This window comes from Cavia porcellus, unplaced genomic scaffold (genome assembly GCF_034190915.1).
Source record: "Cavia porcellus strain 051 isolate PalLab524CR breed Dunkin Hartley unplaced genomic scaffold, mCavPor4.1 scaffold_18, whole genome shotgun sequence".
Taxonomy (NCBI): domain Eukaryota; kingdom Metazoa; phylum Chordata; class Mammalia; order Rodentia; family Caviidae; genus Cavia; species Cavia porcellus.
In genome coordinates this window covers 51,306,968-51,334,638 of record NW_026947501.1, presented here as the reverse complement: position 1 = coordinate 51,334,638, position 27,671 = coordinate 51,306,968, and the positions used below count along the sequence as shown (strand labels likewise).

At 43.9% G+C, this 27,671-nt stretch overlaps 1 protein-coding gene across 12 annotated transcripts in view; it reads right to left on the bottom strand.

The window, feature by feature from the left end:
* Nucleotides 1-649: 649 nt before the first annotated feature.
* Aff3 (ALF transcription elongation factor 3) overlaps nucleotides 650-27,671 on the bottom strand; it is a 502,385-nt gene continuing 475,363 nt past the window's right edge. For 11 of the 12 annotated variants that reach the window (XM_063229843.1, XM_063229844.1, XM_063229848.1 and 8 more), the window contains 7 exons: nucleotides 19,742-19,805; nucleotides 16,647-16,783; nucleotides 11,176-11,247; nucleotides 9,457-9,550; nucleotides 7,807-7,856; nucleotides 7,467-7,690; nucleotides 650-4,802 (listed from right to left, as the gene is read on the bottom strand). In XM_063229843.1, coding sequence (XP_063085913.1) covers nucleotides 4,681-4,802; nucleotides 7,467-7,690; nucleotides 7,807-7,856; nucleotides 9,457-9,550; nucleotides 11,176-11,247; nucleotides 16,647-16,783; nucleotides 19,742-19,805 — 763 coding nt within the window. In that variant the 3' untranslated portion in view covers nucleotides 650-4,680. The remainder of the gene's footprint in view (nucleotides 4,803-7,466; nucleotides 7,691-7,806; nucleotides 7,857-9,456; nucleotides 9,551-11,175; nucleotides 11,248-16,646; nucleotides 16,784-19,741; nucleotides 19,806-27,671) is intronic. The other variant, XM_063229847.1, reaches the window with a different exon arrangement.

Below are 27,671 nucleotides of genomic sequence, written 5' to 3'. Positions count from 1 at the left end.
AACCCATCCTGAGTTTCCCTCCAAATACATGTGACTCTTGCAAGCCGGAATAGTAGGGAAAAGGCAAGGTGGTATGGGAACTTAGGACTATGTCTGGAGAAGGCAAAGTTGTTGTCTTGTATTTGTGGTTATTTCTGTTTCTTTGGTTTAGTTGGGGGAGAAGGAAAAGGGAAGGAGGTAAGAGGAAAGTGAAGTTAGTAAGAACTCTTCCACCTACAGGCCATTCATGGTGAGCCGCTGCTCTAAAGGTTCCAGTTTTAGGTGAGTGTTCGCTCTTATCTGTCTTAACCCGATGTCACAAGCACAATTCTAATGCGCTGGTTTGAACTGGAAAACCCTGGGACACAAGTTGGAGAATAAGTGTGACATAAGAGAAGGGTGAACAGAATTGTGCCAGGGCCCCGGGGCATGGATGAAGCAACACTGGAGTGTTCACCTGTGTGTGTGTACATGCACACACACACACATGTGCACACTGTAAAGGATTAGCTAGGGAGAGACACGTAGTGAACTATAGTTATGATGAAGAAAACCGTATTTTTTTTCCCCATGATAAGTGTCAGACTGTTAATCCACGGGAGTCACACTGAAAACATTCATGAAACAAGGAGGCTGCTTCTAAAGAGATTAGGAGCTGGGAGCCAGAACACTGATTTGAACGTATTTCAATTCCAAAATTTTCTCATAAAAATATTCACAGAAATGGGTGGACGTTCTTTTTCCATACAACTCAATTCTCTCATGTACAACATAGGTCATTTAATGTAACGCTTGCAACCTTAGAAAGGCAGACATATTTTAATCCAAGTCCATTTATAAATTTCAAATTTCACATGGATTAAAAACTGCAGATAAATTAAGTCACAATAATATCCTGTACATGCGTTAAGGCTGTTGACTGCTGAAGTCTCTTGGGTATCTACAAACAGGAAATCACACGCAGATAACTGGGTCTGAAGAGTGCCTACATCATTAAAAAAAATCTTGCTTTCTGTTTTTTTCTTTTCTTTTCTTTTTTTTTTTGGTGATACAGATTTCAACAGTAACTCTGGAAAACTGTGAAAAATGTTATTTAAAAATATATATGTATATGCTACTGCACAGTTTCAAAGATGTGGTTCATAAATAATGTTGGCTGCACTGATTCGTTTTATAACAATGACTGTACTTCCAAGGGGATGTGAACACGCAGTGACTTATACTCCGTATTAGGCACTAGTAATATCCGTCAGGTGTACTACAGTTTTATGTTAGCTGTATTGTACATATATATTTTTAAATGTATGCATTTATACAAACTGTATACCATGTATGGGGTGTTGGAAATGTACACATCACTGTTCTATAATACACACATCATTGTTGTACATAGCAGGGAAAGTTTTAGTGCAGAAAGTCTCATTGCATTGCATTCCATGGTTCAATCTAGTACACAATTTGTCCACTCATTAGATTACTTTTCCAGTACGTTCCTCTTTAGATAGTGGGTCCGAGTTTCCATTTGCAATTTGGAAGTTTCCAGAAGTATCTGCTTTAACCAGACCTCTCTCCAGGCACAATTCTGCACATGAGTTTGATCTGTGTAGAGTTGTAACTGATGCCAAAGTCTGATCAGGAATATTATGAGCTACTCTCTTTCAAAGATAATTCTAGCAAAGTGATAAAGGATGGTTTCCATTCAGGTCATGACAGATAAGGTCAGTTGAACGTGTGCTGAACTTCTGAGGAAAGAATATGTCTTCCAATACCAAAAAGTGTTATAAATGTTATACGTTTCAGTGCAAGAATTTCTGGAAGCACATACATCAAACTGTGAGCTGTGGTTGTTTCAGACATTTAGACTACACTTCAGCACTATCTGAATTTTTACAATGAACAAGTATGACTTTTATAATTTGAAAACATAAGATAGATGTTTCAACTTGGAATCAAACTAAATAAAAAAGAAAAGAAAAAAAAACAGAAAAGGAACAAATAACTTTCACCAGCAAGATCAGAAGATTCTTGCTTTCCAAAATCATCTACATAAAACAGAAACTGCTGACATGCTCTGCGGAGGGACCAGAGGTTCTGGTAAGACCTGCGTGCCCTGACCATCCCCCAGAATGACCAGTTTCTACAGGTTTGGCTGGGAAACTTAGGTACTCAGCATGATAACAAAACAAGGCCACCACTACTAGCCAGAGGCCATGTGCCCAATCAGATGGAACTTCTGCGAGTGCTTCATAAGATTTGTAATGGCCAGATCAGGAAAGCCCCCTGGGAAAGCATGACAGACCCCATGAGTCATTCCTTGATGCCGCAGTTTGAACTTTACATCAGAATTCACCAGAAAGTAAAACAAAATCTTAGTCCTGCAGGAAAAAGCCGAAGTGATTCAAAATTTCTTAAGTTAGATTCAGAATTTCAGCATAGGATGGGAAAGTGAACTCTGCCATAAAAAGGGATATAAGAAGCAACTTACATGGATAAATACGAAATGGAAATACAGGCTGAGCATCTCTCATCTAAAAATACAAAATCCAAAGTGCTCCATCATCTAAAATGTTTTGAACATCAATTTGACTCTGTGAGTGGCAAATTTGATACCTGACCACATCTGACCATCACAGGTGAAACCCAGGCGCACCTTAGACCAGTGATGACAAACCTTTTAAAGCTTTCAACGTTAACCAACAGCTGGCTGCCGTACGCGTGCTGTATGTTCGCCACCACTGCCTTAGACCATGTGTATAAAAGTGTATTTGAAACATAAATGAACTTCATGTTTAGGCTTGGGTCTCAACCCCAGGATATCTTGTTATGTACATGTGATTAATCCAAAATGTGAAATCTAATATACTTCTGGTCCTCAGTATTTTGAATATGGGATACTAAGCTTGTACTCTTAATATTTTCAAATATCTGAAGGTAGAAGCAAAATGCAAATTTCATTTGCTCATTGTCAACTAATTTTAAAGCACCACAGTTGTCCAATCTTTTGCACATTTTTGAAGCAGTGCTTAGAGCTCAGGAATTACAGCAGTTTTATTTCCCACCTATGGGTTAGGCTGACAAAAATGTTAACATTGCAACCAAATGCATAAGAACTGTGAAGACATATTTCAGCTTCTATTGGGCTTCTATTGAGCATCATCACCTTGAACAAGGACTCCTCCAAAGACTGCCTCACCTTGTTTCTTAGACCAATTCAGTACAATTCTGTCAAGTAACTCAAAGATATTATTTTTGTTTTCAAAGTATGGCAAGATATAACCTTGCCTCTAGGGAAGAGGTTTCTTTTTACCAATATTTCATATTCAAATATATTTAACAAGAAGACTAACTCTAGGGCATGACAAAATATCATAAAATAAAGTTTAGACAAACATTGTAAACAAGAGATCAAGAACTAAAATGTAAACTTAAAAAAAAAAAAGAAAAGAAAAAGGACAATGGTAAGACGTAAACACACCAGATGCGCAAGATATAAGCAAAATGCTCTGGTCCTTGCTACTGCAAACAGAACCGCGCGATGCTTGCAGTAATAACTTCCCTTGCACTGTAAGCAGTTTGCTAATCAAAGCCTGAAAACAAACCCCCCCAAATCATAATGCCCCAAAGGCCTGCAGAGGCACATTCTGTGAAGCATGAGAATCAGACAGTGTGGCCATCACAAACAGCTCTCAGCCTGAGAAGCAATAGCTGGGCTCCTGGCGAAGAGACATTCTAGATAATGACCTCTTTGGCCATGAAGAAAGTTTGTAAGAAAGCTACTGTGGAAAGAAAAAGACTTGAAACATATTGGCTGACAAAAGCTGTGTGGCTCTACAGCCACTGGGTCACAGTGGCAAGAGGAGGAAGTTGCTTGGCCTTGGAGAACCCGTCACGGGTACAGACCTCGATGCCTAGCCGAGCTCTGAAACTACTGTCAGCGACGCCGTCACGTGTGCTACACTTCAAGGACACCGAGTTTGCACCAAATCCTGGGGCCCTTTTCATACAGTTTGGGGGCAGGGCAAGGGGCTTGTGGGAATCAAACTGTTTTGCTTAGAATGTGTTTAACTGATCATATTGTTGGACAGAGGTGAGACTATAAAAAGGGCAGGGTATTTGGCTAACATGCAATCTAATAAACTTCTGGCACAAAAATAACTGAGTTGCTTTCATGATTCAATTATCCATTAAACACATCAGTCAAAAAATAATTAGGGAATAGTATATTAACACTGAAAGTAATCAGTGGTAAAAGAGCTAGGTTCATCTTAACCGGCAGTTAAGCTTTTGGTGTGCTGTACTGCACCTGGTAACTAATCTATGAGATTTTGGTTGAATTTTTCCAAGAAGTCATGGTTTAGCATTGGAGCAGAAAGTATGTGTCTGGGAATGTGTGTGTGTACGTGTGCATGTGTGTGTTCCTCTGGTCAGGAACCTCTGTTCACTTTGTCTAGCGTGGGTTATGGAAACTAGACAAGTAAAATGAGCGCCAAGGAGCTGTGGATCTCACACACATACACAGGCAGCTTGTATCCACCCACACGTCCAAACACACATGCCCTGGGAAAAGGTCATTGTTTGACGCCGAGGAAATGTTCACCGCAGTCTGATAAATGCTGTGGTTGGGAGTTTCAGTAGCACAGTGTCCAGAAACTTGGAGTGGTCTGTGGAGACGAGAGCACAGCTGGCTCCAGGGTGAGGTCCCTACGACAGGTGGGTGCTGTTCCGCAGCCAGTGCAGACCCTGCTGGGAATACTGGACCAGGTGCTCCATGCTGCTGTGCAGGGTAACGGGCCCCATGAGCAAATCCAGGTCGTTGAAGAATTCTAGGGAACAGAGAGAGTCATTAAGAATGCCACACATGCTAGGTGGGCTACTCTGAACTCAGGACTCAAGTGATCTCTTGCGTAAAGCAAGGATTCTGTTCCCTCATGAGATGTTAGCATGCCTTTGAACAAAATAAGATCCAAGGAGAGAGGACTCATCCTGGATCCAAATGAACGAATGAATGAGCAAGCTATGTCTACCATGTCTAACTCAAGTGGATAATTTTTATGTAGCCCAAGAGCATAGGAAATTCATATACTTAGGCTGCATTTCCCTAGCACAGTAATGGTGTCCGCTCTGAAAGTCAGTGCAGGTCTTTCACCTCTCACTCCGGAGTTAACTGTGACAACGCTGAGCCCCTGGAGTGAGTCCAAGGAGTGAGACTGTGAGATGCTGGGAGACAACTGGATGGATTCTGAGAAAACTCTATGGAAGGGGCTGCCGATTAAAAAAAAAAAAAAAAAAAAAAAAAAGGAAAAAGACAAAAAAAAAAAAAAACTCTATGGAAGTCACCAGGTGACCTTTGAGCATTCTCGGGATTTGCCCTTTCCTAAAATATTTGTTATGTACACAGGACTCTGCTAGGTGCAGAGTATCGACAAGGGAGGAAACCTAGAAGTCCCTGTGTGAGCTTTGCTCTCTCTGCATGCTGGTTTAGCAGCGGATAGAGACAGATGTATGCATATAATACTCTGCTGTCATAGCTGTGTCACTAAGTAACGTTCCGTGGAAGTAGTCTCTGAGACCAGTTTTCTTATGGTGTTCACATACACACTGAAGTCCTGTCAGGGAAAGAAGCGGGGTCAGGGAAGATGCACATTGCTAGAAAGAGAATTTGAGGTGCAGAACAGAGGAGGAGAAGCAGGTTGGGCTGAGGGAGCAGAGCTGAGTTTCCACCTGGCTCGGGGCACCCCGCCTTCTATCAGGGCAAACCTAGAGGGCGGTGGCAACTCCACAAGAAGCCTGGCTTGCTTGGGGTCTTGAAAGGTGGACATGTATTTCTACACATTTGCCCACTTGGGACACAGATCTTTGGGCTACTCCAGCCACATAATTGCTAAGTACTTTTCCAAACTCTGTTTCATGCAAGCTCCTGTGTGTCCTGTGTGACATTCCCTCTCAGGGCCACCACCTCTAGGCTGCATGCTTTGCACTGTCTGGTTTTATTGATGATTCCGTACACTAGGGACTGCCCTGTGCCACCACATCCACCTCGCACTGGGGACACCCTACTTTTGTCCTAGAAGGTTTATGGTGTCATAGGAACATAATTTTTATCTATGGCCTGAAAGTGAGCCCAGACTTGCACTCTTTCACCGTGGCTGAAGGGAAAGTCATACATTGGTACAACTGTAGGAGAAAAGGTAACAACAGGTATCAAGATATATATCTAAATAAAATCTACACCTGTGGACCCCAAAAATTCTCTTTATACAACTCATTCCTAAGACAATTAGCAGAATATGGACGAAGACTTATATAAGGATACTTACAGTAGTAGCCATGGTGAAAAAAAAATAGGAAGTAACCTAAATGTCTAGCAGAGGGGGAATAGCTTGAAAAATGATACTTCGTGATTATATAACCATTATATTAAGACAGTATTATAGAACCATTATGAAGAATATTTCTGGACTAGTTAATGACATTAGAAAATGCTTGATAGAATACTAAACACAAAACAGGACATAAAACTATATATACTAGGATCTTAGTTTATTAAAAATGATGCAGATTTGAGGAAGAAAAGCTAGAAGGTTCGGTAGGCTGGCCATGGCTGCTCTGTGTTTGGGTGATAAGATTACTGGTGACTTTTCTCTATATTCTCTGTACTTCACAAATTTAGCCAAGACAAACATGCATTACACTGATTATGAGGAAAGTACTATTTAAAAAGAAACACAGCTTTATCCGTGAAACACTCTTTGCAGTTGTAAGCAGTTGACCCTGACTCCTATCCTTGGATATTTCGGACCCCAACTGTCTTCTTAGCACTTGAGCTAGGTGTTAGGAGTGCAAATTCGAATGAAATAGCAGCTCATCTTCAAGAAGCTCACCGTATGAAGGGGGAAAATGTGTGTACTTCTACACCTGCAACTGCCCTGTACCTCGGTCTATGTTACACCCGCATCTGTACTCACTCCTGCACTTAGCTACACCTGCACTTATATATGGACCTACTCTGTATCTATGCATCCGTTGGTACCCGCATATACCCTAGAACTCTACCTACCCCTGGAACCGCACCCGCGCCCGTGCCTACTCCTGTCTGTACCTGTCACTGTAGCTCTGCCCAGATATCCACCTGTGCCTGTATCTATACTCACTTCTCTACCTCTAACCACACTTGCCACCCATACCTTCACCTATAAATGTCTACCCCACATCTGTCCCTACACCTGTAACTGTCTCTACCCCTATACCTGTGCCTCTCCTGCACTGTCTCTATAGCTAATTTCCCCTCACATGGTCTGCAGTGGAAAGACAGGAGAAGGCACATGAGGCCCTGAGTGACCACCGGAGAGGTCAGGAAAGGACTCACACACAGTGACAGCTCCTTCTCCCTCTCCCCACACAGACCATGGGAACTGGAGTGGAGGTGCCCCCGGGCCAGGCTGTCCCCGAGGCCGGGTGGGCCCCCAGGTCCAGGGGCGGCCACACACCTCTGTTTTCCTTGGCCAGGTTGTCGGCCATCTCCCAGTAGTCGTAGCTGTGCAGGATGCTGTTGGTGATGCTGACGTGGTTGGCCGCCATCTGGTGGATGCGCTGTGGGATGCTGACGATGGTGGATGGGGACAGGGCGTTGGCGCTGGACAGGCTGCCCTGAGACCCCACGGAGCTGGTGGGAGAGGGGTTGGGAGACATGGGGGATGGGGTTCCAGTGCTCCTGGAAGGGGAGAGGCAGAAAAACCAGAGTGGAGAGGTCGGGAGCGGGCAAGGCAGGGCAGCCCCACAGGGCATGGCAAGCGTCATGCATGGAGTGGGGTGGGGAGGCAAACTTACTTTCCACTGGTGCCCCAGGGGGAGGGGGCCTGGGCAGCCTTGGATGAGTTCTGCAGGAAAACAAACACATGCTGTGAGTGCCCTCTGCTTCTAGATGCACAGAAACCAAGGTGGGGGGAACTTAGGGTATCAGGAGGCTATCAGCTTGGCCCCTCAGTGGGCATCTCGGGGCCTGCTTGTGGGTTCTATGTACTCATCTCAGGTATCAAATTAAATTGTAACCCTGAGAGCCTGCTGAATCCTAAACTGGCCTAATTTTAAACTTGTAAAGTAGTGTACTTTTTCTGAAAAGAGGAAAAAAAGGATAAGAATCATCCTTCCCCCTACACACCAAGTATACCTTATATTTAAATTTAGGGGCTATTTGCCAATATGCCTTTATTTAATGCCTGAAAATATATGTCACCAAATTCTATTGTTTTAACTTACGAAGTCTAAAGCATTTATTTCTTTGAAAGGAAACCACTCAAATATTCCTAAAAGGATGAGTTAACATGTATTTGCATAACACACAGGACATTCAGAAATCCTGATTTATTTGGATATTTTGACTTTGGGTGCTATGCCAGATGCTTGCATCAGCATTTACAAGTTTTCCAGGTTGGGATACAGCTCAGTGGCTGAGCACTGGCATGTGCAAGGCCTTGGGTTTGATCCCAGAAGCACCAACCAAACCAAACCAAACCAAACCCAGAAGAAATGTTCAGGAAGTCTACAGGATGGTTAAGGGTCTCTGAAATCTATTGATCTCTGAAATCTATTTGAAAACTCTGAATCTCTGAAAACTATTGATCTTGCTTTTAGGTGCTCAAAATATATAAAGAGAAGGTTCCATGCCAGTGCCCAATATTTGTGACATGTGCTGGCCGATAGGTCATGAAAGCTACTGCTTGGTCCTGGCACCCATCACCCTACAGGCTCACTGGGAAGGAGGCTGCAGGCTGAACATACTCCGGGGCCTCCAACGCAGTTTGGCCTTTGGGAATCCTCTCTAAGATAGGTAGCTTGATGGCTGTGTGTCTAAAAGACAGGTGGTGAAGACAGTGCTGCTGTAATTTCTGGTTTCTGTTGATAAACAGCTAAAGAGATCACGCAATGTCAACAAGTGATTAAACTTCAAGTCCACCTTACAGTAGGACATTGGCGAAGGACTACTTGTTTGTTTATTTTTGCTTTTTAAAATTCTTCCAGGGAAAACAAGTTTGTTCCCTATGATAAATAGAAGCTGCCACGGGTGTGTCGCATCCTTCTAGCTACACACTGTTCTCTGGTGTCTCTGAGCTCTGCTAAAGCCAGTAGGGGTAATGGCTCTTAGCAGGGATTTCTAAGAGAAAGCAGCTCTGTGTGGACATGAGGAAGTTATGTCTTGCTATAAGGTGAATTTCCTTGGATACTGGGAGGAGTAACTATTCTTTCTGAGGAGACCAGAAAAATACTTAGATGAGAAGTTGGGGGGGGGTCATCAATGAGCTGAGCTTTCAGGACCCTTTCTCAGAATCCTGGAAGCCACAGGGGTGCCATGGATGGGGTTGCTCTGGATACCAGAGGTGACCTGTATTAGCTCTAATGGAGCAGGCTCTTCCAGGCTCCCTACAGGTGCCCCTGAGAGGGAGGCAACTCAGGACAAGGAGCTGTGTTGCTGGACAATACCTTGAAATAGTCAATAAGTGCTTTTGAGTACTTTACGGCATGGTCCCTCTTCAGCCGAAACATCCGCCAGTACAGGAGAGCCAGGCATCGGTAACTGCGACAGGAGAAAGGAGGGGCCCTCAGCATGAGTGTGTCCTTCACAAACATGGCTTTAAAACGATGTGTCTAAGTGTTTCTATGTGCATGCAAATCTATGCGCATCTGATCTTCCTTCTGCTCAAAAAAGTATGACTCAAACTTCCAAGGAGGTACTCCAAAGCTCTGTTGACCACTGCATCCTTTATTCCAGCTTTAGCTCTTCTTTGTTGGGAACTGTCTGGCTGTTTTCTTATCCGACCACCAGAGGGCAGTCTACCTCCACAAGAGGCACCAGGAAGCTCTAGCACGCAACTTTCACTGCTCCCTAGGTGAACTACCTGCTTTGGGACAGGAAGTTCCTCCCTCCTATCTACCTAATCTTCCTCGCATTTGACTAGTCTATTAATTTGTTCAAACAAAGTAAGAGATAGTAAGTGTGAATTACAAACAATAAAAACCTTATGCTGGAGTTAGTTTCTACAGCATTTTAATATCCATTTACACATTAGTATTCTATTTAGTATACTGTTCATTCTTAACCATTTTTATTAATTCCAATATGGAACTTCAACAAAGACAAGGGCATTGGCTGTTATTTCCTGAGGTTTACCCGCTCCTCGTCAGCATTATTTACCCATATTGTAATTACTTGCTAATTTAGATCCAGGTTGCCTCCCTAGAATACTAAGGTCACCCTGTGATCCTCCAAACTTCACATGAGGTCATGTGGGAGAGCAACTTGAGACTTCCTTTGGTCTATGTTGTTGTTATGTTTTTTGAGACTCCACTTGCGTCTCTAACTTGCAGATTAGATTGCAGAGTGTAATGAGTCTCCAGAGAGCAAAGAAATCAGGGTCTTGTGATAGCAGGAACCAACAGAGAGTTGTGGGGTGAAATGTCCCAAGGAGATGCCATAGGGAAATTATTCTTATTAAAGCACATACTCTTTATCATTGTAAGTACAAGGAAAATCTATGATACATTCAGTAACATTTTGGGAGAGACGATTTTATCATCAAAGCATAATGAGCTGGTCTCAGTTTAATATATTGAGAACTTTAAGGCATCATCTTTATTCCCTCATATTAATCTGGCATGTAAAGCAACACATAAATTATTTTGACTGCAGTCAGTGTTAAACACAAGAGAAATTCCACTGGGCATAATTCACATTTCAGTGACTATTGCAGGGACTCTCCTGACTTTAAAACACAGGCATGTGTATAGAAAATAAATGATTCTTCTGTAATGGATCTGCAGAATTTCAGTTCATGCAGGGTATAACACCAAGATACTGTCTAGTTAGGCCAGGTGGCATGTGCCTGTAACCCCAGGGAGGCTGAGGCAGGATGATCAAAAGTTTGAGCCCATCCCTGGCAACTTGGTGAAATCTTGTCTCAAAATAAAAAATCAGAAAAGAGGTGGTGATGCCGCTCAGTGTGGAGGCCCTGGCTTCAATCTCCAGTATTGAAAAGTAAAAAAATAAAAATAAAAAATTAAATGGTCTAGACTGTCCTCGGGTGTCAGAATCACATGGGGTCTTGAAAGACAGAAAGTGCTAGAAGAATTGTTAGCACAGGGCTCGTCAGTGGTGACGTGGTGGGGCTGGGCCACCCTCCCAATTTGTGGTGACACACTCACCATAATGCAGCTAGCTGTTTGTCCTCTGGTGTGGCATTGGGGCCTGAATGGGTTTTCAGTCTCATGGCATACCTAAAAATAAATAAAAATAAAAAATAAGAAGCACAGTATTTTTTTTATAAATGCATTCCTGTTAACAACAGAGCCTCGTGTCCTGTGATGGCTCACTCTGGCCAGTACGTAGTTTGTCATGGTGCTGCTGCTCACTCTTTCTTAAAAGCTGGTGGACGTTGCTTCGCTTTCCCCAAGCATTTCAGTGCTGAGAAGGAACAGTGTTTTGCTACTTTCTGCTGTTTGACAGTGTGCGTTCAAATGCTGTGGACAGGCAGCCAAGAAACGGGTAAAAGAACGTTTTGTCTCCACGGTAACATGTCCATTTTCCCAAGTTTTGAGCAATTGACAGATGAAGCCAAAGTCCCATCTTCTGGGGTTTATCTCCAGGAGAATTCTCAGCCCTGTGTTCCAATGGATGCTTTACCCCCGTAATATACCTGCTGCTCCGCGGGCAGGGTAGGTGTTGTTGGGTACATTTCAAAGCTCTGTGCTTCTACAGAGATGTGCAATAGCAAATGAGTGGTTTTTACAGACTGCGCGTATTTGGCTTACTTCTCTGGCCTAGAGGAACTAATGGCCATTGTTTTTTCCTGAAAATGCACCCAGTCACCCGTACAGCCTTTGGAGAGCCAGGGTAGGGTGTGCAATGGCCAGAGGGTCCTAGGGGCGAACCCCAGCTCAGCCACGCACTAGCTGGAAGAGTTTAGATAAAGGTGTGAACATCTCAAAGCCTTTATTTCCTCATCTATGAAACGAGATGGATACAGTGATCACATAATGTTGTTGGGATTTATCCAGATAATTTTGAAAAGCTCTTGATATAGCAGGCTGGCTTGCTGCAAATTGCTCAAGAAACAAAGTGATTGTCATGACATTATCTCCAGCTCACAAGGAGGGCAGCAGTTCACTGTGTGCAAGTTTCTGTTCTTTCCTCTTTTCCTATGCTCCAAGATTGCTTTCTCTGTCATTTTCTTTCTGTTGGCAAAGTTTCTTCCGCCAGCCTTTCAAGTGGGGATGTGTCTATTACCTTTGTCTGAGAACATCTTTATTAAATTGAGAATACACTGCTGCACTGCATTTCCAGCCCTTGAAAAGGTCGCACCAATCACTGGCATCTGCCTCGACGCCCCGCCCACGCCCGACGCCCCGCCCAACCCCATGCCCCGCCTCCGCAGCAGGACGCACACCCTTTCTCTCTGGCTGCTTTGTTTTTCTCTGTCCTTAGTTTCCACAGACGCAACTAAGGCGTGTCTTGCTCTTCATTTCTTTAGGTTCCCCTCTCTGGGTTTCTCTCAGCTTCTCGAATCTGTAGACTTACATCCTTGTATATTTTGGGTAGCTCGACCATCACTTGGAGGCGCACTTCCTCGGTCTGCCGTTCCCTCTCCGTCTTCCCTCCAGCACGATCTCTGTGACGGTACTTGCTGTGGTTTGCATGCGACCCTGGGGTCAAGTGTGGAAAACTTAACTCTCAGAGGAACAGTATTTGGAGGCGCAGCCCCGAGAGTACCTCCTTTGGGAACAGTGGGTCACCGCAGGAGCTGGTCCTGATGGAAGGGGCTGAGACTGAACCCGCCTCCTGGGCTTCCCTTGTACCACACCAGTGCCAGACGCCAGACCCTGTCCTCAACTTCCCAGCCTCCAAACTGCAAGCTGCATGACCTGCTGCTGCTATCAGCAACCCAGTCCCCATGGTGTTTGGTTCAAGCCGAAGAAATTAAAGTGAGGCAGTGCTTGAGGCCTTACTCTTTTTCTAAAAAAGCTTATTTCCGCGGATCAGATAAATTCTACTTCTATCACCTCCCAGGGTTCCGCTGAACCCAGCCAGGGATTGTTGTTTCTATTACTACATTGTTCAGCTCTATCACTTCTGGTTTTTTTTTGAATAAGTTTAATTTATTTGACAAGATAGTCTTTTTGTTTATTGCCATAGAATTGTAAATTTTAAAAAAGCATTTAATGGCGGCTGCTTTAAAATCTTTGCCAGGTAATTGAAAGGGCTGATTCACTTTGGTGTTGGTGTTTGTTCCTTTTGGTGTTGGTGTTTGTTCCTGTCTTTTTTCACTCCAGGTGTGTTCCTGGTTCTTGGTAGGATGAGTGTGTGTGGGGTCTAGTGAAACTTGGATACTTTAGCTGTTAATTTAGTGACTTCTGAGTCCTATTTCAATCTCTATTTTTAGCAGACGGTCACTGTTCAGAGGTAGCCCGCAGGTGGTGGCCTACTTTTGGGCGGTAGTTCTAATTGCAAGTTCATTTTCACCGCTCCTGCTGGCCCCTGCTGGTGTTCCTGAGGTGAGGTGAGGTGGGGGACAGCATCCCCAGGGGTACTTGGGTGGAAGCCACGCCCATTGCCAGCACCCCTTGGTCTTCTGGGATTCCCTGGTGGAGGAAGGGATTCTCTCCTTGTGAGATCCCTGATGCCAATGCTCCTGGTCCCCGGGGGCTCTCTAAGGTTTGGGGAATGTCAGGCTCTGTGATTAAGGTGCAGAGTTACAGGGCAGATTAATTAGCGCTACTTTAAAAAAAATCCGTAAACATGTAACTTTCTTTTCTTACTGACCCTTATACATATTTCTGGAGTGCAGTTTGGTGTTTTTATACTCATACACACTGTATATTGATCAAGTCAGGTCACTCACTTAGCTTCATCTTGCGCGTCTATGGTTCCCTTATGGTGACAGTTCAGAGGCTTCCCTTGCCCCTCTTTTGAAATATGTATGCAGTATCTTATTAACTAAGATACCTCCTGTAACGCTATTTTCTAACACAGGTAAGAAAAGGTCTTTGTGACTCAGTTTTCTGGGTAGCTCAGGGGGAGGCCATTCATTCTGTGTCCTCCACTTGGGGGAGGTTACTTTCCCCTGGGCTCACCTGCACTCCAGTGGGCTTTGCTGGCATCTGGCTTTTTATTTTTTGTTTAGGATTTGTTTGTTCTTTCTGAAGTAGGAACTCCTTGTAAGCAGGCAATACCACTCAGTTCACGGCAGGCCTCTGGCTTGTTTATCCATCCATTCTTCCAATGTTTTGCGAGCACACACTCTATCATTCTCTGTTCTAGGGACTGGGATGCATCAAGACAGCATGAGAGAAAACAACAAAGGCCCCATGCTCGACACAATCACATTCTAGGTTATTGTCCTGCTTTGTGCCCATCCAGATTCACTCAGTTTGTTTCCTGTCTGCCTGGAGGCGACTGAAGCTATGTAAGGGAGATGAGGACCTAGTGTCTCTTCCAGAAATTTTAACTGATTTTTACTCTGTTGCGTTCTTTGCTGCTGAAAATACGGCACCATATGAGAGGATAGTGAGAAGGAATCACCAGCACACTGAGTTAGTAGAAGTATTTTTGATGTGAAAAGTGGCTGCGTAGAATTGACCTTCAAAGTCTCCTTGAGAAGTGTCTCTGATGTGAGGATGAGAGTTGCAAAAGCTTGAACCTATGGTTTCAGGGATGGTGGCAAAAAGTACCACACCTCTTTAGGACAATATGGGCCGCAGAGACCAAGATGTCAGCTCTTCTGTGTGAAATGCTGGGACATTGTAAACAACAACAGCAACACCAAGACAGCTTTAGATTACAAGGGATTGCGGAATTAGAAAAAGCCCTTAAATGTGAGTGTTAGGAAGAATTATTCCACACAGTGGGTATTAGACATTATTCCGTGCAGTGAAACTAGCTAGAAAAGTCAACAGTTTGACAAAGGATCTCAGTAGGGCCAAAGTGAAATTTCCTTGCTGGTTTGCTGGACGGAAATGAAGGCTGTGTCTTTCCAGGTGTCCATCGAGGAAAGGCAGCACCTTTCTCTGAGTATGCCCAGTGCCCTGCTGAAACCCTGGCTCGATGGTACTATGTGTCTCAGCCCATGTGGAGGGGATGGTACTGGTGTCCAGGGTTTAGACCAGAACAGTGGGGCTCCATCCACACCAGCACATCAGAGGGTGGCGCCTCCTTACAAATCCACCTGTGTCTTCTTTCCTTGCATTAAACACCCCGCAGTCACTACTGATGGAGGTAATTTTCCAGTTACCGTGGTTCCTCCATGTCCCAGGATTCGGTCTCCTGAGGATGAGTCATCCACAGCCAACTGTGGACTAAGACCACTAACATTTTTCTTGACTCTTTCAAGAAAGAGACCGTGGATTCACATGCCTTGGTTTTGGTGTGCTATCATAGTTATTTTGCTTTGCTGTTGTTATTCTCTTACTGCAATCACTTGTTTTATTTTTGGGTGGTGCTGAGATCTAACTGAGGTCCTCGGGCATGCTGAGCTTCACCCCCAACCCCTGTGAATTTATAAAGTAAACATTAAGATAGCGATATATATATCCCACACCCAAACAAGACAAAAAAAACCCCAGTGTCTCTAGGGTTTGCTATCTGTGGTTTCAGGCATCTACTGGGGTCTTAGAAAGGAAAAGAGGGAACTACTACACACTAAACTGACCAGACTTTTCTTCTTTCCTTGTCCTTCCCTCCCCTCTACTCTCCTGTCTTCTATTAACCACTGTTTTACTGACTACGTTGAAGAAATCAGCGTTTTTATATTATGCATATGATGTAGTACTTGTCTCTCTGTGCCTGGCTCATTTCATTTTTAAGACCTCCAGTCCCATCCATGTGGCTACAAATGACAAGATTTCCTTTTTTATGGCTGAATAGTATCCCATTGTGTATAATGTACTGGATTTTCTTTATCTATTCATCAGTCAGTGAACGCTCATGTCATTTCCCTTTCTTATTGTGAGCAGCCCCACAGCACATGCCTCTTTGATGTACTGATTTCATTTCCTTTAGAAATCCACCCAGTAGTGAGACTGCTGCATCTGTTTTTCATTTTCTGAGACGCCTCCATAGTTTTTTCCATAGTGGGCGTGCAAATTTGCATTCTTACTAATGATGTACCAATGTTCCCTTTTCTCTTTGCCCGTGCATGGTATTAGTTGCATTTTTACTGGGGTGAGGGGGGCCATCTTGTGCTTCTGATTTGCATTTCTCTGAGGATTAGTAACACTGAACATTTTTGCATATATCTGCTGGTCATTTGTTATCTTCTTTTGAGACATGTCTGTATTAGCACACTTAAAATCAAGTATTTATTTTTTTAGATTTCATTTTGCTATTTCTTTTTTCTTTTGACCAAATAATTTTTTATCTTTTTATTTTATTTTTTTTTAACATCTTAAGAGGTGAAATGAGTTCAAAGCTCACCACCGCCTGGCCGGGGAGTGGCTGTGCCACAGTTTCCTGGCAGTCAGGGGTAAGTCTCACAAAGTGGGAGAAAGCCAGCCGTGAAATCTTCCATGCTTTTTTTCAGGGAATGGACACTGGTTCCCACTGGCTGCTGGCACTGCGACCTTTGCAGTCAGGGTGCTACTGTGAGGCACCCCTGTTCCCAGCAGGAGAGCGCCCCACTTACCTGATGAGCTCCACTGTCTCTGAGTACATGGTGTAAGGAGATTTGGACTCCATCGGCCCCTGCTCCATCGCATTTCCACACTCGATGAACGACAAGGCTGCCTCGGCGTAGTTCAAAGCCTTCCCAAACTTTTCCACCTGGCCAACAGGACGAAGGGTCTTTCTTAGTGACAGGTCTTAGATGGCATCCCCACAGAGTTTACACATTTTATCTGAGAAACCCAACTTTTGAGTTCCCACATCCTGTGAAGGGGGTTGGGAGAAGAAATAGGATACAGTGGTACCCTACGCCCACCCCAACCCCAATCCATAGCTCACTTTCCAGGGATGCAGTTATACATGGTCAGTCATGTCCAAAAATATTACATGGAAAATTCTACAACTTATAAGTTAAAATATCTTTATTATAGCACATTTTCATTGTCCTACTTGATGATTATCATTGATCTCTTACTCTGCTTAATTTATGCATTAACCTTCACTGTCATGCATGTGTACGGGGAAAAAAAAACTTAGGAAGAATTAGGGTTACTGCTTTGCTAGGTCAAGGCCTCTGTTATCATCTTTTACCCTACTGTCATGGTAGAGCTTGAGAATGTCTCCTAAGTCTTATGTGTTCGGGTGATTGGGTCATGGTGGTGCTATAATCATCAGTGGATTGATCCTTTCCCAGATGAATTCCTAGTGCTTACACTGTCAGGAGGTAGGGCCTGGCTGGAAGGGGGGAGTTCGGGGTGTGGCTTTGGAGGGTTCCTCCCCCTTCCTGGCTCCTCCTTCCCTTGCTGCTTCCTGGCTGCCATGAGGTGAGCAGCTCTCCTCTCCTTTCCACCATGAAGTTCTTGCCTTGGTGCTAGTGGACCTTGGGCTGATTTTGCTAAGATCACGAACCCCATTAAACCTCTCCTCCCCTGAGTTGTGGCTGTTGGGCCTTGTGTCCCAGTGGAGGGCAAAGGAGGAAGATAAAAATCAAGGTGCCACTTCAGCTTCACCAGAATGGATCAGAAAGTTGAAAACCAACAGTCAGAAATGAGCTTTTGGATGACCTGCAGTCATTTAAGCATATGTTACTCTTTCCTCATGTCAGCGAGGTTAATTATCAAGCAGCTTCATATTCTTAAGTTTTCATAAATCTAGACTTTCATCCATCAGTTCCCATTCTGCACATTGCTACTCTCAGTTTGGCCTGAGAAAATCCTCCAGTTTTCAAGTGATTCATTTGTCAATAAAAAAACAGAATTCTGCGTATTATTCTAACCCTAGCTATTAAAAAAAAGCCAACAAACTCCCCCCAACTTCATTAGTTGTGCTATGTTAGGAAACAGAGATACAGAGCAAAACTGCTCTTCATTAACTAATCAAATTTTTGAATGATTTATAAATCAAATAGGCTCTAAAGCAGTATTTTGTGCTAATGTTTTCAGATTAAGGAAATCATTTCACTCACTAGGTATTTTCTAAGCACTTAGTGCTGAGGTATGTGTGTTGGATACACAAAAGCTCCTTGCCAGAAACACGCAGTACATTTGGAGAGAGAAAATGTGCATCTACGAAACAGTTCAACCTGCCAAGCAGTTTCTGAGTAGCACATTGTGTAATGTTGGGTACAGTGCAAATGAGATGGGAGGATGGAGGAGGGGATGGGGCTAAGGAGAAGCCCCAGGAAGGAGCCTTAACGTGTAACTGGCTGGGTGTAGGAGGCCGCTGAGAATGCCAGTGTCTGTGAGTGGGGCGGGAAGGTCTGCAGGTGATGGGCCTAGCGGTGGACACAGAGGCCCAGAGGCTGGTAGGAAACTGCCTGGCTGGAGTAGTGCCTCTCTCTTGGGAATCATTTGATAGGAAAGGCATCGTAAACAAGATGATGTTGAATGAATAGGGTCAATACATTTTGGTTATGAATTCAGGCAAAAAAATCTCACTCTGCTGGATTGGGTGTGGTGGTGCAGGCCTGTAATGCTAGCACTCTGGGTGGCTGACACAGGAGAACTGCAAATTTGAGCTCAGCTTAGGCAACTCAGCAAGACCCGGAGTCAAAAAACAACAACAAAAAAAGCTGTCAATGCAGAGAGTCTGGGTTCAATTCCCAATACAACAACAACAACAACAACAAAAATAAAAATTGATGTTTTTCACTAGTAGTGGCCATGCACCAGTTTTCTCAGCTACTCCTACAGGCTCCACGATTGTGTGGGCAAGGGCTGTGGCTTTTTCTCTCCATTTCCTGATATCCTGGGCATCTCCTTTGCATCCCAGTGTCCTTGGTTGTGGGCTCTGTACGAATATATGTTTGATGGGTGACACTGGCATCATTGGGAAAGGAAGACTGCTAGGATTTAAGCATCTTCAATGCTTTCAGAGTAACATTCTGGAAGTCATCAGAGACGCCTTCTTTGCCTCCAGCATCCCGAGTGATCTCAGTTATGAATACTTGGAGGGGAATAAAACTGGATGACTAGGTAGGGTGGAGCCCTTTGGGATGAGACCTTAAGATCCAGCTACCTTATGATCTCTTAAAAACAAAACAAAGCCAAAACAACCTGAAGTTTTCTATTTCTAGTCTGAAAGATCAAGCTTCCCCAAATGGGAGTTATGTTCTGGAAACATCAAATCATGGTGGCTTTACGGTAGTATGTGCAGATAACAGTTTCTATGCTGTACAATTGAAGGAAGGCATTTGTTTTGGCAGACATATATGAAAAACACGGGTGTGTCTGAAAAAAGATTTGATCCTGGTACCAAGCCAACAGTTGGCCAAGCTAGTAAAAGGGCAAAAACACAAATCTAAATTTCTTTTAAAAAGAACAAACAAAACAAAACCCCACTATCACCCACTGACTCTATTGGCTCTAATTATTATTCAAACTTATGACTAAATTGAAATATTCATTTACCCAAGGCTTTCTCCTAGTCAGACATTATTGGTTGAAGTCATAATTTATTGGGCTATGAGCACTTGATTATATAAACATTTCTCCATGTAACAGGCCCAGCCATCCTTGTAATAGGTTTTATAATTACCCCCAGCTATATTGCCCCAATGATGAAGCGGTAGTACAAACATAATTTGGGTGAATGCGTTTGGAAAGAAAAGGGTCTCACCATTGCATCTGCTTTATGCTTCATTCGTTTAGCTTCCTGCATAAAATAATCTGCACTGCGAGGCCTACAAGGAAGAAAATGTTATTAAATGTCATTATCGCTTAAGTACGAGATCTTCGGGAAATATTTTTTCCTTCGCTCAAACATAAAGCACAATTTAAAAACTCCACTTCGTAGAATCAAGTATTTTGTTTTGCCCTTCCAAATTACTGTCTGTGTGTAAAATACTGTGATTATTTTTCTCTTAAGTTAGCAAGTCAAAACCCACTCAATGGATTCAGACACTTAACAGTTACAGCGGCTTTCACATGGTCCCCCAGTGCCTAATTTGTGAGTTGCACTACTTACTGTGTGGTTAAGGAAAAAAAAAAAGGCGAAAAAAATCTTATTTTGCACAATAGTTACACAAAACAATCCTCCTTTAATGTGCAGATTGTAAATAAACTTCGTAGGCATTGCATGATTACGAATGAGTCGGAATATTTATGTAGCCTTGTGAGTATGTCATTTAGATGCACAAATGGTACCTAGAATGGTATGTGTATATATTTAATTATTTTAAAGCCTCACAGTGAAAAATGAAAAAAACTGTAATGCTGTCTGATGATTTTCCAGTTGTAACAGAGTTAACTGCAGAATGATGTCTCCACTGTAACAGTGCAAACGTGGCATGTATTCTCTGGAGCAATGATTAGCTGGCTGCTAAACATTAACAGCAGACATGTGCGTTAGGAAAGCAATAACCCCGGCCAGCACCAATTCTTCTGGGAGATGATGGTAATTCATTCCGAGACTGATCTGAGAGTGTGTAATGACCCCAAGTTACACAGAGTGGTACAGAGCCTTTAAATGCTTAGATTTTTAAAAAATAAACTTTGCATCCTTTCTATGCCATCAGCACAAATTATTTTTTTTTTTTTTACTATAAGTCTTTAAGTAATCAATAAAACTGACCTATTTGTGAACATCACATACAAGCCAGGACTGCTGGAATGGGAGATATGATGTAATATGTCAGTTATTAACTGTTTAGCCTGTGATACGCTTAGCACGAAGCGTCCTATTTTGGGTTCTGATGGGTCTTTGCCTCACTGTAATACTAGTCAAAGCATCCCTTTATCCCAAGAGGTCAAAATACTTAGAGAAACAATGCATACCACAACAATGCACACTGACTGATTAGAACATTCCAATCAATCAGTCAATCAATCAATCAATCAGTCAGTCAACCAATCAATCATTCAAAGTCAGAATCACAGCAAAAAATTGGTTTTGGGTCCAAAGAGTTACTGAAGCAACAAAAGAACCTGGTTTCCTGTCCCTTGTTTCTCTATGTGGAATTGTCAGGACTGCGGGTAGCAAGTTAGCATATCACAGTGACACGATAGCGGCAGAATTTCCTTATGTGTAGCCTCCCTCCCTTGGTTCTCACCCTTTCCTCTTGGTCGGTCTCTCATTGGTGGGGAAGGCTAAAGGGCAACCTTTTTAGGAAAGCCCTGCTCCAATGAGCTCTGCTGTCTGTAGCTTATCTTCCACACACCCACGCCTCCTACACTGAATGGCTTTGTACTTTCCCATACTGACCTTTGCTACACAGTAACTGTTTGGCCTTTGATTTCAGCTCTACCAACTGGTTTGCATTATTGTTGTTGCTTGTTTGTTTTTATTTTCAAATAGCTTCATTTTTCAGAGTGGTTTTTGGTTCATAGAAAGTACAGAGGTCCTCATATATCCTCTCTCCTATATATACAGAGCACCTCCTCATCACCAAATGCCTTGAATGTCTCCTTGTGAACAGTGTCTCTTCTCTTGAAGACCACATCCACCTCCAACATCTGGGCTTTCATCACTTCTCTGGTCCCTGTGCCTGGCATTGGCCCCCTGTGCTTTATTCCCATGCACTGTTTGCCAAATACGACTTTGATTAGCTCACCATCATTTTCAGAGACCTAGAGTAAGTCTCCAGGCTTTTGAGGTCAAATCTCAGCTCAGTTCCAATAACCTGGCCCAGCCCTCTCAACTGTATTACCATGGCCCTCGACCAAAGTCATGCTGGCTTCTTCCCTGCCTGATGCCTTAGCATTTCTGTCTCTAGAGCTCTGCCCAGCCCTCCTCGCTGCTTGGAACACTCTTCTCTCTGCTCATTCCCTGAAGATCCAGTGCCTCTCAGCTGCTACCCTCAGGCCTAACCAGTAACGCTGGTCCAAGTGCATCTGTGTTTTCTGATCTCGCTTGCCCACTTCTTGTTTACACTACACTTCCGGTCTTTCAGTCACCTTCTGAGCTCTATGGTCACTGCATTTTCAGCATGCTGCAGACATCTCTGGTCTTCCCCATCCTGCAGTTTTACTTAGGCACATAACAAAAAGGGAACAAGACCTTCTGGAATAGTGCTGGATTTCTCTGAGCTCAGACAAGGTTGGTCCCTTCTGATGGGGTGCAGCATCACAGCCAATGAGCCACAGAGCATCTCCATGGCAACCCGAAATGCTCCATATCATTATCTGCACCACACTTTAGTGTGCAAGTTTGGTCACTTTCTTCTTGCCCTGTTTTGTCGCCCTTGTCACTAACAGACTGTCATTTCAAACACATTTCGTTTTCATGAAAGGATTCTGTTGGTAAGAAGTGACAGTATCTTAGTTTCTGCCCGCCTTCTGAGCTGCCTTATACACGACGGTAGTCCATAATTCCCACCACGGGCTTTGGAATCAACACTGTTTTCATCTGCAGCATAGAAATGTGTCTTTAAAAGCCTGGTGTGGAGGCTGAGGCACAGACGCACAGCAGTGCATGTGGATAATTTTCTGACTCTCCTGGCAGCTACAACAGTAGCCTGCCACGCTGAAAGAAAAGGGACCACTTACGGGCACATTTCTTAGAAGTCACATTTTGCATGTAATGGGAGGCTTCCTGTACTGAGTGAGCCACAGAAGATGGGCCTGATGATTGGCCCATTTTCTCCCTTCAGGTGATGTCTAGTGCTGGACTCCTAGATGAGACATTATAAAGCCATTGGGACCTGTGCATGCACCTAGATTGTCCCTCACAGCCATGAATACGCAGCAATATGCAGGTCCTCAGGAAAAGCACAGCTGTCACCACAAAGTACTGCACAGCAAAGGTATGAAAGTAAAGTCTGATTATCTCAGCATTCAAACAGATTTTCATCTAATCTTGCATTTTCTTTAATACAGAAAACCAAGTTTTTGTTTTCATCTACGCAATATCTTCACGTTGTTTCTCCCAGTAATGCTAGTTTATGGTGATTCACAGCAAGCCTAATAGAAGTTCGATTAAACATTATAAATGTAACCAACTGTGTATCTCACATTCTTGAGAAATGGGCTAGTATCCCAGAAGCCAGAGCGCAGCCCCATGTATCTTTGTGACAGGAATGCTTGGCCATAAATGTGAACCAAATGCTGATCCAAACATCCTTCTGGAAGTTCTTTCTTCTCCTCAGCTTCCTCCTACCTTGCCTAGAAACACAAGCCCTGGCTTCAAGTAGCAATAGGGTGTCAGCACCCAGGTATTTCTTCAGGCACAGGAGTACTAAAGCAACCTTTGCAGCTGTGGAGCTGAACGGTCTCCCATGGAGAAGCTGGCAGGCCAGCTCCTGGCTGCAGTTCCAGCCTCTGTGAACCGAGGCCCAACTCCGAGCCAGCCTGTTTCTGGCGAACTGGCGGGGAGCAGAGTGCACTGTGTTTGAACAGGCTGGTTCCTCCACGAGGCAGAAATCTGGCAGCTTTCTTAGGGAAACTGAAACCCAAACCAGACAGGGGCTGTGTATTCTAAATGAATGTACCATCAGACCTTGTGTGCATCAGCTTGTTTCCGGGTGAGCCCCAACATATGACTGTGTCCCAGACTGAGCAGCCTTCTCCAAAAGGACAACTTGTGAGAAACTGAAGAATCCTTTTCAATGCAGTGAACTGTCACTTTTATTTTTGTTTTTGCAATGCTAGAGATCGGACCCAGGGCTCGGTGCATGCTGGGCAATCTCTAACCACTGAGCTATATACTCTCAGCTCCAAGAGATCCTTACCGATGGAACATTTAGGAGTCAGGGACCTCAGAGTGCTGCTAACACTGCCCCACAGATGCAAGAAGATTGAGTTTGGTGGTGGTGGGGAATCCTAACACAGATTTTGTTTGCACAATTTTGATGTGGACTGGGCTGAGTCCCTGGAAGCTGCCTTGCTGTTGGAAGTGTGGGCAATGTGTGTTGTTTCTTACATGCTACACTCCTACCGCCCACTGGAAGCCGCCTGTGCTCCCGAGGACACACAGACTAAGCCAGGCAGCTTTTTGTTACTCAATCAGGAGCAGCTTTCTGTTGAAATGGAAAATGACTGATTTCAGTGTTATTCCTTTCTGGGCGTGACGTTTAAAAGGTGTTTAATTATACCAAATCCTAAAAGTGATCAGAGAGCTTGCATTTCCATGAGGGATCTGAATACCTTTGCTCTCCTTGTCCATTGCTGACTCCAAAAGGTGGCTGAAATCTTGGGAAGTGGAGATCCTCTGGAGAAGAAGGCTGTGGTCAGCTGCACAGGAAAGCACCTTGTCTGGCTGTCAAGGCATTCATTCCAGGGTGTCAGCTGGTTTTCTCTGATGAAATCAGGCTGCCAGAGAGCTGACCTTTTACATACAGGAATCTTTGCATCATTTATAAAATTAAAACCCTCTGAGCTCTGAGACTTCTGTGCATAATGACATTACAAATGTCAAGTCCTCATTTGCCCATTACAGGGGCCCACAGCCTTCAGGATGGTCACATGGCCAGGGGGCTTCAGGGGCTGGACCCCTGCTCCTGGTGCCAGGAGACAGATGGGGACGTTGGGTGGTTTGGCTGTACACTGGTTGCTCAGGAAGAGATGGCACATTCTCTGTAGAGCAGTTGGCAGCACTGGCGCTTGGGCTCATGAGCTTCTCCACCCAACCCTGATGCTCAGCCTGATTCAGGCCTCCTGCTCTGAGCCTTCCCAACCCTGGCATCCTCAAGGACTTCCTTGTCACTCATGATGATGCTCGGTGCCTTACAGCACACAGCTTTGCACACGAAGAGAGCAGTTTCTAGGCTTTGGGCAGAATCAAGAGCTGTCACTCATCACTGTAAAGTCCTACAGCTTTTTTTTTCCCAACAAAACTTTGGTAATCACACCACTATCACCTTAATGCTGCGGCTGCTGAGTTGTGAATTTCACACATTTGCTAAATGTCAGGGGAGAAGGTGCATTCAGCTGCCACCAATCTGAGTCCATGGCTTACCGAGAACAAGCTGACCTAGATCCCGTTTTTAAAGTAAGTGTTATTCTGTTCAGTTCCGCCTGCATCCCAAAAGTACAAACAAGTGCCTGCTTAATTGGTAAACAGCATAGAAAAAAGGGGCATGGAAGTCCATGAATTTAAATTTACCTGCATGCAGCTTCATGGAAATAGAAAGAAGAAAAAAAAAAAAATCCCAGTGCTCCCCAGGGAAGGTTATTTATAATTCAGCTGTATTCACTCAGTACTTGTTATTGACGGCCCACTGGGTTCAGCTGCTGTCTGAATTGTGTGTTTATTCAACCATTAACGAGTATTTATAACACACAAAGATGTGCTTACTTTAAAAAAACGCTACATGACGTGGCTTTAAAAACTAAATGGTAGCGTGGCATCTGTTACTCTTTGAATCACTATAACTGGGTTTTGATCAACTCTAAATTACTGGGGCATCAGTGATGGAGTCTTTTCTTTCTTTCCACTTGTCACTTCTCTTTGGTGACTTTAGTACTGTTGACACACTTAATGAAGAGGTGCCGAGAAAAGTGACAGGGGCCAAGAAGCTTTGTGGTCAATGGGGCTGCTGCTGGAGAAATGAAAACTGAAGAGGAGGAAGAGGAGCAGGAGGGGATGGAACTTAGGTTTCCACTCACTGCCTCCTCCCCAAAGAGCTGCGAAGCTTTGCCTTTTAGCCCTCACTCCACAGCTCCGCATCCAGGGAGTCTGGGAGACATTTTTTCACAATTTTAGGCGACTCTGATCACTTGAGGGACATTTATTTTAAAGGAACAGACAATGCTTAGTTTTTCCAGCCTGAAGAATCTTCCCACCAATCTTCTTTTTTATTGTCCACTAAGCTTCTTACTTCCCTGTTTGGCAGGTCCGAGTCGCATGTTTATGTTACTGTTAGGGATCTCAAATCAACTGGGACAAGTGGCAACTGGAAGGCTACATTTCCCTCTCTCCTACGACCCATATATAAAAGCACATTTTGATTTTATTGCATCTATAGCCAGGAAAGGAGAAGTAGTCTTATTGTAGCTGTTAGCCAGAAAAAAAAAAAAAAAAAAAAAAAGAATACGTATTGCTATGAGCACAGCAAATAACAACAGCCTCTTCCCTGACACTGATGTTAAGAAGATTCTATTAGCCTCAGTCCTAGCGAATTGAGAAACAGTTGCTCTTGTAAACCATCCAAGAAACTGACGCTCTGAGTACAATCATTTGGTTGTTGCTACTTGGGACTTAGCTTTCTCATCCATACCTTGGAAAATTCCTTGCATCTTCTTTTTCTACACATGCTGGTTTGCTTGTGTTTTCTCATTTACATACCACGCTCCTAAAAACCACCCACAGGAAACGTTGATATTTTCAGCAACTCTGTGTCCAGTGTTTCTTCTCATGGATTGGGTTATCAGTTTTGACTTCCAAATGCAAATTTCACAGGACTGTCCCTAAAAACGATCCTAATTTTGGCCGACGTCCAGAGGAATAGTTTCTACTGCTGAACCGTGAATAGAAATGCAGTCACCTGAGTGCCCTTTCTTTACGGGCCCTCCCTGGAGGTCGATGACCACTTTCCAGCCTGCTTCTTACATGCAGTGGGAGAGAAGGGCATTAGTTGGGCCGAGTAGGAAATGAGCAAGTGAGGGACCGGGCTGAGACACAGGTGTCCCCCTAAAACATCCTGCGATCACAGGCAGGAACCTCTGGAGGGTGATGGGAGGCTCTCAGCTGACTTGCTATTAGGAGGCGGGGCCTGGTGGGAGGCGTGGTCACTGTGGACGTGGCCTTCAGAGTCCTTTCCCTCCCCAGCTCCTCCCTTCATTCTCTGCTTCTGCTATGCTGCTTGGCATGGATGAGGATGGCTGCCTTCAAGCCTGCATATTCTCCAGATGCCACCTCTCTGAGATGCTGTCTACCTGGACCTTGGGAGCCCCTTGCAAGGGACACATGGCATTATTTCTGCTATTTTCTCTTTTGGTCTGAGAAGGAAGTTGGGACTCTTTCATTTCCTAATTGCAGCTTCTGCTACCTGAGGTAGGAGCGCCTACATTTGCATGTGGCTCCACCTCATGGCTTCATTCTTCCTCTCTCATTCAGATACACACTCCAGGGCTTCCTGTGAACACCCACAGTGGAGGACAGAATTTGACCTGGAAACCCACATTCTGCTTCTGAGCTTGTTCTTGGCACCTGTTTTTCCACCTAGAAGCCTAAATCAGTTTCAGTTCAGCCTCTCAAGGGCATTCCAGGGTGGTTTTCTTATTTCTCTTATTTCTTCTTTTTTGAAACTGATGCTAGAAACTACAATCTGTAAGAGTTTCAGAGCTAGAACCCAATGACGGATAACAGGCTAATGTTTCCCGTATGTGAATCATTTATGCTGTTACAGAGAATGTCACATTGTAGAGGAAAATTCTCAGGAGTAAATAACTATTATTCTTTGCTTTTGTAATTTATAGAAGTGAAAATGCTTTCCTTTCTGGTAGCCTAACACCACCCACAGAACACAAAACATATGCTTAGAATTAGCGTTGTTTGCGTCAGCTTTCTGAAGTTCTAGGGGCAAACCCATTAGCATTGGTGGCTTTTTCTGTTCAAAAAATCCTCAGCAGAATTTAGAGTGCATATAAAGTCAAAGTTCCGTTTGAGAAGG